The sequence below is a fragment of the Pogoniulus pusillus genome, chromosome 34, assembly GCF_015220805.1.
Source record: "Pogoniulus pusillus isolate bPogPus1 chromosome 34, bPogPus1.pri, whole genome shotgun sequence".
In the NCBI taxonomy this organism is placed as follows: Eukaryota; Metazoa; Chordata; class Aves; order Piciformes; family Lybiidae; genus Pogoniulus; species Pogoniulus pusillus.
This window is the reverse complement of record NC_087297.1, coordinates 1782701-1795510: the sequence shown is the minus strand read 5'-3', so window position 1 is coordinate 1795510 and position 12810 is coordinate 1782701. Positions and strand designations below refer to the sequence as shown.

General features: G+C 58.0%; 1 protein-coding gene across 2 annotated transcripts in view; it reads right to left on the bottom strand.

Moving 5' to 3' along the window:
- The window catches only part of CABLES1 (Cdk5 and Abl enzyme substrate 1), a 117492-nt gene that overhangs the window by 21849 nt on the left and 82833 nt on the right, over positions 1-12810 (bottom strand). For both annotated transcript variants that reach the window (XM_064170533.1, XM_064170534.1), the window contains one exon: positions 4216-4315. In XM_064170533.1, the coding sequence (XP_064026603.1) occupies positions 4216-4315 (100 nt within the window). The remainder of the gene's footprint in view (positions 1-4215; positions 4316-12810) is intronic.

Below are 12810 nucleotides of genomic sequence, written 5' to 3'. Positions count from 1 at the left end.
TTTGGGAGGAGGTCAGAGCAGGTACTGGATAAAATCTGCCACCTTTCTTTTCATTAGGAGCAGACAGATTGGCCCCAGGGCTTTACAGCCTGTGCCCCTGCTGGCACCCAGCTGGGTGAGCACAGCTTGTGCAGGTTGTCCTCAGCACCCTACAGCCTGTGCCCCTGCTGGCACCCAGCTGGGTGAGCACAGCTTGTGCAGGTTGTCCTCAGCACCCTACAGCCTGTGCCCCTGCTGGCACCCAGCTGGGTGAGCACAGCTTGTGCAGGTTGTCCTCAGCACCCTACAGCCTGTGCCCCTGCTGGCACCCAGCTGGGTGAGCACAGCTTGTGCAGGTTGTCCTCAGCACCCTACAGCCTGTGCCCCTGCTGGCACCCAGCTGGGTGAGCACAGCCTGTGCAGGTTGTCCTCAGCACCCTACAGCCTGTGCCCTTGCTGGCACCCAGCTGGGTGAGCACAGCTTGTGTAGGTTGTCCTCAGCACCCTACAGCCTGTGCCCTTGCTGGCACCCAGCTAGGTGAGCACAGCTTGTGTAGGTTGTCCTCAGCACCCTACAGCCTGTGCCCCTGCTGGCACCCAGCTGGGTGAGCACAGCTTGTGTAGGTTGTCCTCAGCACCCTACAGCCTGTGCCCTTGCTGGCACCCAGCTAGGTGAGCACAGCTTGTGCAGGTTGTCCTCAGCACCCTACAGCCTGTGCCCTTGCTGGCACCCAGCTAGGTGAGCACAGCTTGTGCAGGTTGTCCTCAGCACTCTACAGCCTGTGCCCCTGCTGGCACCCAGCTAGGTGAGCACAGCCTGTGCAGGTTGTCCTCAGCACCCTACAGCCTGTGCCCTTGCTGGCACCCAGCTAGGTGAGCACAGCTTGTGCAGGTTGTCCCCAGGGCTTTACAGCCTCTGGGCCTGCTGGCACCCAGCTAGGTGAGCACAGCTTGTGCAGGCTGTCCTCAGCACCCTACAGCCTGTGCCCCTGCTGGCACCCAGCTGGGTGAGCACAGCCTGTGCAGGTTGTCCTCAGCACCCTACAGCCTGTGCCCCTGCTGGCACCCAGCTGGGTGAGCACAGCTTGTGTAGGTTGTCCTCAGCACCCTACAGCCTGTGCCCTTGCTGGCACCCAGCTAGGTGAGCACAGCTTGTGCAGGTTGTCCTCAGCACCCTACAGCCTGTGCCCTTGCTGGCACCCAGCTAGGTGAGCACAGCTTGTGCAGGTTGTCCTCAGCACTCTACAGCCTGTGCCCCTGCTGGCACCCAGCTAGGTGAGCACAGCCTGTGCAGGTTGTCCTCAGCACCCTACAGCCTGTGCCCTTGCTGGCACCCAGCTAGGTGAGCACAGCTTGTGCAGGTTGTCCCCAGGGCTTTACAGCCTCTGGGCCTGCTGGCACCCAGCTAGGTGAGCACAGCTTGTGCAGGCTGTCCTCAGCACCCTACAGCCTGTGCCCCTGCTGGCACCCAGCTGGGTGAGCACAGCCTGTGCAGGTTGTCCTCAGCACCCTACAGCCTGTGCCCCTGCTGGCACCCAGCTGGGTGAGCACAGCTTGTGTAGGTTGTCTCCAGGGCTTTACAGCCTGTGCCCTTGCTGGCACCCAGCTGGGTGAGCACAGCTTGTGTAGGTTGTCCTCAGCACCCTACAGCCTGTGCCCTTGCTGGCACCCAGCTGGGTGAGCACAGCTTGTGCAGGTTGTCCTCAGCACCCTACAGCCTGTGCCCCTGCTGGCACCCAGCTGGGTGAGCACAGCCTGTGCAGGTTGTCCTCAGCACCCTACAGCCTCTGGGCCTGCTGGCACCCAGCTGGGTGAGCACAGCTTGTGCAGGCTGTCCTCAGCACCCTACAGCCTGTGCCCTTGCTGGCACCCAGCTGGGTGAGCACAGCTTGTGCAGGTTGTCCTCAGCACCCTACAGCCTGTGCCCCTGCTGGCACCCAGCTAGGTGAGCACAGCCTGTGCAGGTTGTCCTCAGCACCCTACAGCCTCTGGGCCTGCTGGCACCCAGCTGGGTGAGCACAGCTTGTGCAGGTTGTCCTCAGCACCCTACAGCCTGTGCCCCTGCTGGCACCCAGCTAGGTGAGCACAGCCTGTGCAGGTTGTCCCCAGGGCTTTACAGCCTCTGGGCCTGCTGGCACCCAGCTGGGTGAGCACAGCCTGTGCAGCAGCACTGACCCAGGGCTTTTAAAGCCCTCTGACAGACAGAAGGGCAGTCAGGCTTCCAGCAAAGGATGTGCTCATTTCTGGTTGCCTTTCCCCTGTGTTCTTTGTTTAGAACAGGTTCCCTTCTCTCAAGATGCCTAACTGCTCCTTTTACAGCAGGGACTGCTCTGCTGGCTTCAGAAGCACTGCTCGGATGCAACACTGCACACTGGACAGCTGCACACTGCTCAGATGCAGACTACACACTGGTGAGATGTACACTGGACAGCTGCACACTGCACACTGCTCAGATGCACAGCAGATAGATGCACACTGCTCAGATGCAGACTGCACACTGGACAGATGCACACTGCACACTGTTCAGATGCACAGCAGATAGATGCACACTGCTCAGATGTAGACTGCACACTGGTGAGATGCAGACTGGGGAGATACACACTGGTTAGATGCACACATTGCACACTGGTCAGAGGCACACTGCACACTGCTCACATGCACACTGCTCAGATACACACTGGTCAGATGCACACTGGTTAGATGCACACTGCACACTGGTGAGAGATGCAGACTGGTCAGATACACACTGGTCAGAGGTACATTGCTCAGATACACACTGGTCAGAGGCACACTGCACACTGCTCAGAGGCAGACTGGTCAGAGGCACACTGCAGATTGGTCAGAGGCACACTGCAGACTGCTCAGAGGCAGACTGGACAGATGCAGACTGCAGACTGGTCAGAGGTACACTGCACACTGTTCAGATGCACACTGCAGGCTGGTCAGAGGTACACTGCACACTGCTCAGAGGCACACTGCAGACTGGTCAGAGGCACACTGCAGGCTGGTCAGAGGCACACTGCATACAGGTCAGAGGCACACTGCAGACGGGTCAGAGGCACACTGCACACTGTTCAGATGCACACTGCTCAGATGCACACTGCAGGCTGGTCAGAGGCACACTGCACACTGTTCAGAGGCACACTGTTCAGATGCACACTGCAGGCTGGTCAGAGGCACACTGCACACTGTTCAGATGCACACTGCAGACTGGTCAGAGGCACACTGCACACTGTTCAGATGCACACTGCTCAGATGCACACTGCAGGCTGGTCAGAGGCACACTGCACACTGTTCAGATGCACACTGCTCAGATGCACACTGCAGGCTGGTCAGAGGCACACTGCACACTGCTCAGATGCACACTGCAGGCTGGTCAGAGGCACACTGCACACTGCTCAGATGCACACTGCTCAGATGCACACTGCAGGCTGGTCAGAGGCACACTGCACACTGCTCAGATGCACACTGCAGGCTGGTCAGAGGCACACTGCACACTGTTCAGATGCACACTGCTCAGATGCACACTGCAGGCTGGTCAGAGGCACACTGCACGCTGCTCAGAGGCACACTGCACACTGTTCAGAGGCACTCTGCAGGCTGGTCAGAGGCACACTGCACACTGCTCAGAGACACACTGCAGACGGGTCAGAGGCACACTGCACACTGTTCAGATGCACACTGCTCAGATGCACACTGCAGGCTGGTCAGAGGCACACTGCACACTGCTCAGATGCACACTGCAGGCTGGTCAGAGGCACACTGCAGGCTGGTCTGAGGCACACTGCACACTGCTCAGAGGCACACTGCTCATAGGCACACTGCAGGCTGGTCAGTGGCACACTGCTGTCTCCCTGCTCTTTGGAAAACTCTGCTGCTAAGCCAGCTTGATCTTATGAAGTCCAAGTGGGAGCAAACCGAATTCCAGCTTATGACTCTCAGCAGAAAGGATGCCCAAGGCACTGCCAAGACAGTCTGCAGTGCTGCCAGGGCCAGGGGAAGGCTGTGTGATTCAGTGATGCTTTACAGACTCAGGTGTTGCCAGAGGCAAACTTGTTCAAGGAGCCAGAGGTGTCTGCACTGCCAGCTTGGGCTGTCCTCCTGAATTTCTAAGCTCACTTTGCACACAGTGTGCTCTGCCTGCTGGGTTACTCTCCACGTGCTGGTGATCAGTGAAGCCTTTTTTGCCCCCTTACTGCATAAACCCCAAGGGACTAGGAACTGAAGCATCCCCACCTTGCCATCTGCTCCGAGCTCCACACCTTCCAGACCAATGATCTCTTTCAGGCACACTCCAGCAGAATGGCACTGGCGTCCACCTTCCAGCTTCACATCCCTGGGGAACAGAGACCAGAGCAGAGACAGCTCTTAATACACACAGCCCTGGGTCAGCCTCCACCACCCAGTGCTGAAATAAGGCAGCAGCCTCAACCCAAACATGCCAATGCAAAGCACAGGCCAATGAGCTCCTCCCGTGGGCAGTGCTTGTGCTGTCTCAAACACAAAGAACCAGAGAATGGTTTAGGATGGAAGGGACCTCAGCCAGTTCCAACCCCCTGCCATGGGCAGGGACAGCTCCCACTAGGACAGGTTGCTCATCCAACCTGGTCCTGAACACCTTCAGGGAGGTTGTGGAGCACAGAAGCACCCAATGTGATCTTTGATCACATTGGGTGCTTCTGTGCTCCACAACCTCCCTGGGCAACCTGTACCAGTGTCTCACCACCCTCAACCTGTGCCAGTGTCTCACCACCCTCACTGCAATGAACTTGAACCTCAAACTCCACCTATGGTGCTGAGCATCACTGGGTGCCTGTGAGAGAACCTGGAATCTCTCTTGAACAGTTGGCTGCTGTGTGTCCAGCAGAGGAGCTGCCAGAGGAGGAACCCACAGCCTGCTGTGCTGGCAGACAGAGTAACTGCCTGGGAAACTCTGCAGCAGGAGCTCCTGCTCCTTCAGTCACCAAAGCCTGGGCACCCTCCTGCTGGAGGTCAGCAGAAGAAACTTAGATCACCTTGGGATGCAACTTGGGGATGTCCTTTAGAAGGACTGAGTCATAGAGTCATAGAATCACAGAATCAGGTAGGCTGGAAGAGAGCTCCAAGCTCACCAGGCCCAACCTAGCACCCAGCCCTGCCCAACCAACCAGACCATGGCACTAAGTGCCCCAGCCAGGCTTGGCTGCAACACCTCCAGCCACAGCCACTCCACCACCTCCCTGGGCAGCCCATTCCAATGCCAATCACTCTCTCTCACAACAACTTCCTAACAACATCCAGCCTGGCACAGCTTCAGGCTGTGTCCCCATGTTCTGTCCCTGGCTGCCTGGCAGCAGAGCCCAACCCCAGCTGGCTACAGCCTCCCTGCAGGCAGCTGCAGGCAGCAATGAGCTCTGCCCTGAGCCTCCTCTGCTGCAGGCTGCACACCCCCAGCTCCCTCAGCCTCTCCTCACAGGGCTCTGCTCCAGGCCCCTCCCCAGCCTTGCTGCCCTGCTCCAAACACCTTCCAGCACCTCAACATCTCTCTTGAATTCAGGAGCCCAGAACTGGACACAGCACTCCAGGGGTGGCCTGAGCAGTGCTGAGCACAGGGGCACAAGAACCTCCCTTGTCCTGCTGCCCACACTGCTCCTCAGCCAGCCCAGGATGCCATTGGCTCTGCTGCCCACCTGGGCACTGCTGCCTCCTCTGCAGCTCCTCTCTCCCAGCACCCCGAGGGCCCTCTCTGCCTGGCTGCTCTCAGCCACTCTGGCCTCAGCCTGTAGTGCTGCTTGGGGTTGTTTTGGCCCAAGTGTAGAACCCTGCCCTTGGCCTTGTTCAGTCTCATCCCATTGGCCTCTGCCCACCCATCCAGCCTGGCCAGGTCCCTCTGCAGGGCTCTCCTACCCTCCAGCTCAGCATCTCACACTTGGAGTTGAATGAGATGCCTGAGGCCACCAGGCTGCATCCCAGCCTGCAGTCTCACCAGCAAGGGGTGAGGGAAGAGAAAAAGTCTACAAGCAGCTCTGTGCTCTGCAAGCAAACAGCTGCACACAGATCCAGAGTGTGTCTCACAGCACCTTCCTGGCTGAGTCCTGCTGAAGTCCAAGATGTGCTTACAAACCTGGCTGGGAGATGCTGACACCGAGGCAGGGGATGCCCTGCAGGCTCTGGCTGGGCTGTCTCCTGCTGTGCCTCTGCACACTCTGCTCTCCCTTTCCAACCTGTCACTCGTTTGACTGCTCTGAACCAGGGCACTTGGCAAGTCCTCAGGAAGTCATGGAAAAATCCAAGAGGTCTGTCTGCTGGAAAACATGCAGCTCCTGGGCAAAGGGAAAGGCTGGCTCAGGTTTCTAATCCCAGCAAAGTCCTCCTGGCTTCCTGCTTGGGTTCACTTAGCAGAGTGTCACATTATCATTCTTGTTTCCTGATACCATGGTGCTGAGGAGCTGCAGAAGTCATTAAGTATAAATAACCCTCAGGCAGAGGCATGGGCTCAGCCTCCCTGCCTCTGCACAGGCCTGTCCTCAAAGGCCCCCTCTGTCCCAGCCAGAACCATCTCAGCAGGCTTTAGCTACAAGACAAAACCTCTCCAACTGAGGAAGCCTTCAAACCCATCTGAGAGACCTGAAGCACAGCTGCCTTCCTCCTCTTCCTCACTTCTGGTTCTCCTGCTTGCTTTTCCCCAAGGGCTTTTTGGCAAAGCTGCCACAGAATCACAGACTGGGCTGGGCTGGGCTGGAAGGGACCTCCAGAGCTCACCCAGCCCAGTCCTCTGCACTCAGCAGGGACATCCTCCACTGCAGCAGCCTGCCCACAGCCCTGTCCAGCCTCACCTGGAACATCTCCAGGCATGGAGCCCCAGCCACCTCCCTGGTCAACCTGCCACAGTGTTCCAGCAGCCTCCTGGGGCAGGACTCCCTAACAGCCAACCTAAACCTGTCCTCCTCTCATTTCAATCCATTACCCCTTGGCCTGTTACTCCCAGCCCTTGTCAGAAGTCCCTCCCCAGCCCTCCTGGAGCCCCTTCAGGTACTGGAAGGCTGCTCCAAGGTCTCCCAGGAGGGGATCTGCAGCAGCTCTGCTGAAGTGGGTCCCACTGCCAGCATTCCACTACCCTCCTGCTAAGGAACTTGCTCCTAACAGCCAAGGTCCTGTTCCTAACAGCCATTTCACAGGATCCAAGCAGACAAAGCTGCCCTCCCTTTACTTAAGCAGGGAAGGCTTCAGGAAATGAGAAGCTCAGGCATGACATTTCCTTAGCAGGCAGAGCCCCTGGCTCCCAGTGTCTGACCTGCTCTGAGGGCAAGCTGCTGGCATTCCACCTGTGCACAGCACTGCCAGGCAGCTGAGCTGTGTCACCAGCTGCACCCCAGGCTGAACACATTGTCTGAACCCTGCGTGGCTGCAGGAAGAGGACCCCAAAGCTCTTCCACCTCCCAGGGCTCACAGACTGGCCAGGAGTGCCAGGGGACCTGGGGTGGCAAAGCTCTGGTGAGGGGGGAAGATGCTTTACTGAGCAGGTAGGAAAGAATCAGAATCACAGACTTTAGAGGGTGGAAGGGACCTCCAGAGATCATCCAGCCCAACCTCCTGCCAAAGCAGCGTGGCCCAGGGCAGGGCACAGGGAGGGTTGGGAAGGCTCCAGAGCAGGAGACTCCACAACCTCTCTGGGCAGCCTGCTCCAGGGCTCTGCACCCTCACACAAAGAAGTTTCTGCTCATGTTGAGGTGCAACCTTCTCTGGTCCAGTTTGTAGCCTTTGCTCCTTGGCTTATTACATACATCACCCAGAAGAGCCTGGCCCCAGGCATTGCCCCCCACCCCTCAGGTATTTGTACACACTGATCAGATCTCCTCTCCCCTTCTCAATCTCTCTTCTCATCTCCCTTCCCCCTTCCCTTCTTCCTTCCTTTCCCTTCTCCCTTCCCTTCCTCCCCCTTCCCTTCCCTCTTCCCTTCTCCTTTCCTTTCACTTCTCCCTTCCCTTTCTCCCCCTTCCCTTCCCTCTTCCCTTCTCCTTTCACTTCCCCTTCCCTTCCCTCTTTCCTTCTCCCTTCCCCCTTCCTTTCCCTCTTTCCTTCTTCCTTCCTTTCCTTTCTCCCTTCCCTTCCTTCTTCCTTCCCTTCCCTTCCCTTCCCTTCCCTTCCCTTCCCTTCCCTTCCCTTCCCTTCCCTTCCCTTCCCTTCCCTTCCCTTCCCTTCCCTTCCCTTCCCTTCCCTTCCCTTCCCTTCCCTTCCCTTCCCTTCCCTTCCCTTCCCTTCCCTTCCCTCTTCCCTTCCCTCTTCCCTTCTCCCTTCCTTTCCCTTCTCCCTTCCCTTCCTCCCCCTTCCCTTCCCTCTCCCCCTCCCTTCCCCTCTCCAGACTAACCACCCCAGGGCTCTCAGACTCTCCACCAGGGAGATGCTCAAGCCCCCAGTGATCCTCGAGGTTCTCTGCTGACTCTCTGCAGCAGGTCCCTGTCTCTCTGAGCTGGGGAGCCCAAAGAAGAGGAAGTCTCACTCTGTTTTCTATCAGTCAGGCCAGGCCTATGGCACCCAGGAGCCTCCACCTCAACATGAGAAGAACCTTCTTAACCGTGAGGGTGGCAGAGCCCTGGAGCAGGCTGCCCAGAGAGGCTGTGGAGTCTCCTTCCCTGAAGACTCCCAAGCCCCCTGTGTGCCAAACAGGATCTACACTGGATGCTGTTACCTTTGGGAGTGCAGCTCTCCTTTAGTGAATCAGATGCTATGCTTTGATGTGATGTGCAGAGCCCACACAGGCTGCTGCTGAGCACCTGCTCCCTAAATGACTGCACCAGTGCAGCACTTCAACTGGGAATAATTTAGCAGCCCATTGACTGTTGAACAGGATGCCCAGGCACACAGGCTGGCCTTCTGCTTGCTGCCAACAGCAATCTGATCGTTGTCAGCTGCAGATGAGAGCCTTCTGGGGCTGTGTTCTGTGCTCAGGGACTCCTGACTGTTCAGATTTACTCCTCGGGCAGAGGCAGTGCAGGAGGTGCCAAGAGAAGACTCAGTTCTCACCTCTCACCACAAGGATCTTCTGCTTCCCATCTCTGTGAGGACAAGGACAATGCCAGCTTTGGCAAAGCCCTGCTGCCAGCCAGCCCAGCAGCAGAGCTCCTGCTGCCTGAGCCTGCCTGCTTTAATTGATTGAGAGCTTTCAGCTCCTAATTGCCATTAGTGTTGCTACACAACAGCTCCAGCAGCAGGGAGAGGAGGCAGAAAATCCCCTGGAGTGATGGCTCTAGAGGCCAGCATCCTCCTGCTCTCCCCACACACACACCAGCGTGGCAGCTCCTGTCCTGATGCTTTACCCAAGGTCCAAATGTAAACCTTGCAGCTTCTGCAGGGTCCTTGCTTCATTTCGACCAAGGGAGCAGTGCAGGTCACAAAAAGGAGCAGGGAAGTTGTACAGGAGCTGATTGGTTTGGGTGTGGGGAGAACCCCCCCGGATCTATCTGTCCTTCTGCACAGCTAACATGCACTTGGCTTGGGACTTATGGTCCCTTTGGGAGAAGCAGAGCAATGAGGATGGTGAACAGAGCAGGGACCTGCTGGAGAGGGGCCAGAGGAGGCCACAAGGATGCTCAGAGGGCTGGAGAGGCTCCTCTGTGGGGACAGGCTGGGAGAATTTGGGTTGTTCAGCCTGGAGAAGAGACCTTAGAGCAGCCTTGAAGGGGCTGCAGGAGAGCTGGGGAGGGACTTGTGACAAAGGCTTAGAGTGCCAGGATGAGGGACAATGGATTTGAGCTGGGAGAGTGAGAGTGGAGATGAGGGAGAAATTCTGTGCAGTGAGGGTGGTGAGACCCTGGCACAGGCTGCCCAGGGTGGCTGTGGATGCTCTCTCCCAGGAGGTGCTCAAGGCCAGCTTGGATGGTTTGATTGTGGGGAGAACTCCCCCCGGATCTATCTGTCCTTCTGCAAAGCTAACATGCACTTGGCTTGGGATTTATGGTCCCTTTGGGAGAAGCAGAGCAATGGGGATGGTGAACAGAGCAGGGACCTGCTGGAGAGGGGCCAGAGGAGGCCACAAGGATGCTCAGAGGGCTGGAGAGGCTCCTCTGTGGGGACAGGCTGGGAGAGTTGGGGCTGTACAGTCTGGGGGGAAGAGAGGGCTGCAGGGAGAGCATAGAGCAGCCTGCCAGTGCCTGAAGGGGCTGCAGGAGAGCTGGGGAGGGACTTGTGACAAGGGCTGGGAGTGACAGGATGAGGGACAATGGCTGTGAGCTGGCAGAGGGAGAGTGAGAGTGGAGGTGAGGGTGAAGTTGTTTGCAGTGAGGCTGGTGAGACACTGGTACAGGCTGCCCAGGGAGGCTGTGGCTGTCCCCTCCCTGGAGGTGTTCCAGGCCAGGCTGGATGAAGCCTTGAGCAAGCTGTGCTGGTGGGAGGTGTCCCTGCCCATGGCAGGGGGTTGGCACTGGATGATCTCAAGGTCCCTTCCAACCCAACCTGTTCTAGGAGTCAATGACTTCAGGCTCCCCACCACTGCCTAACCCCAGGCAGCTCTTTCCTGGGCCTGGGCAATGGCAAATGCTCAGCAAAAGCACTGAGCCTGATGGCTTCATCTAACTGCTGCACAGCCAGGAGCTGGGTCACCACCCTGGACGATGGACCCAAGGATCTCACTTGCTGTGTGCTTATTGCTGCCCTCCTCAAACTCTGGAATGGTCTGCCCAGGGCACTGCTGGAGCCACCAAGCCCCAAGGTGTTCCACCACGTGTGGCCCTGGTGCTGAGTGCTGACCCTTCAGTGCTGTGCTGAAGCTTGGACTGGTTGATACTGAAGGTCTCCTCCAAGCAGATACATTCTGTGAGTCAATGCTCTCCTTTCCCCTGGAGATGTTCCCTTGCCCCCTGCTTTCCAAGCTCACTGCAGTGGCTGCTGCCTGACCTGCCCTGCCTGGCAGCCTCACCCAAAGGCTTCTTTTTGCCCCAGTTTGCAGGCAGATTTCTTAGCCAGGTCAAGCACTGAGGAGGAACAAAGATGTCAGAGTTGTTGGCCATGAAGACCATTAGAACCCCTGGCCTGTGGACTTGTTGAGCTATGTGTTATTGGAGTGGGCCACGGGTTGGAAGGGACCCCAAGGAGCATCTGGTCCAACCTTTCAAGGTGGTCCAACCCTTCCACATCATCACCACTTGATGTGATGCTATGGGAAGCCTCCTGCTGCCAGCAGGGATGGTTTTGCCATGAACAAAGCCAAGCCTAAGACCTCCCTTTTCAAGACCTGTGTTTTTAAATCATGAACCACCATGAGCAGGGGCTCCCAGACCTGCTTTCACTGGCAGGGATAGTGAAGGTCATGGACTCAAATCATCACTTAACTCTGCCACATCTGGGGCTAAGCCATGGCCCTCAGCAGCACAGCTCTGCCTCTCTCAAACACCTCCAGGGGTGGGGGATTCAACCACCTCCCTGGGCAGCCTCTGCCAGCCTTTGAGAACCCTTGCAGGGAAGAAGTCTCTTCTAATGTCCAACCTGAACCTGCCCTGGCACAAGTTCAGGACATTTCCTCTCCTTCCATCACCTGTTACTAGGGAGCAGAGCCCAACCCCCACCTGCCTGCAGCCTCCTCTCAGGCAGCTGCAGAGAGCAATGAGCTCTGCCCTCAGCCTCCTCTGCTCCACACTAACCCCCCCAGCTCCCTCAGCTGCTCCTCCCCAGCCCTGCTCTCCAGACCCTTCCCCAGCTCTGTTGCCTTTCTCTGGACCTGCTCCAGCCCCTCAGTGTCCTTCTTGCAGTGAGAGACCCAAAACTGACCCCAACACTCAAGCTGTGGCCTCAGCAGTGCCCAGTCCAGGGGCACAATCCCTGCCCTGCTCCTGCTGGCCACAGCACTGCTGCTCCAGGCCAGGCTGCTGGTGCCCTCCTTGGCCACCCAGGCCCACCCTGGCTCACGGTCCCATGGCTGCTGATAACGTTTCAATGATGCAAGCCAGAGGAGAGCTCTCCCACCCCCACCAGCTGCACTGCCTTCTCCTCCTGGGGGCAGAGACAACACAGCACCTCCTGCACTGGCTGGCACACATGGCCACTGCCTCTTCTGGAAGTGCTTGGGCACCTTGAAATCCTAGCAGGAGCAGGCTGCAAGTGTGTGCAGAGCCTTCCTGCAGGCCACCATGCCCTGACAGCCCACATGGAGTTGAGCCCAGGAGTGCCTGGTGCCAGCACAGGTTGGTGGCAGCCCTGCTGGGAGGGACTTGGGTGTGCTGGGGGGTGCACAGCTGGACAAGAGATGGCTCTGAGTGCTCCCAGCCCAGCCCCAGCCATGTCCTTGGCTGATCCCCAGCAGCTGGGCAGCAGGGACAGGGAGGGGGTTCTGCTCCTCTGCTGAGAGCCCCCCTGCAGTGCTGGGACCAGCTCTGGGGTCCTCAGCACAGACAGGGACCTGTTGGAGCAGGGCCAGAGGAGGCCACAGCAGTGCTGGCAGGGCTGGAAGGGCTCTGCTGGGAGCCCAGGCTGAGAGCTGGGCTTGGGCAGCCTGGAGAGAAGGCTGCAGGGAGAGCTTCTGGTGGCCTTGCAGTGCCTGAGGGCTGAGCAGAAAGCTGGGGGCAGACTTCATAGCAGGGCCTGTGGGGACAGGACAAGGTGTGAAGGTTTTAAGCTGAAAGAAGGACATTGAGATTAGAGAAGAAGGAGGTTTTACAGAGGCTGGTGAGAGCCTGGCCCAGGCTGCCCAGAGAAGTGCAAGAGGCCTGCAAACAGCTGCAGCCTTTGTCCTACCATGGCACAAATCCTCTGTGAGGACCTGCAGCAGGTCAGCCTCTGTGTGCAGGGCAATGTGGAGCAGCTGTTTGCCAGTGAGGCATCTCCCCCTGTGCTGAAGGCAAACAGCACCAAAACTCAACC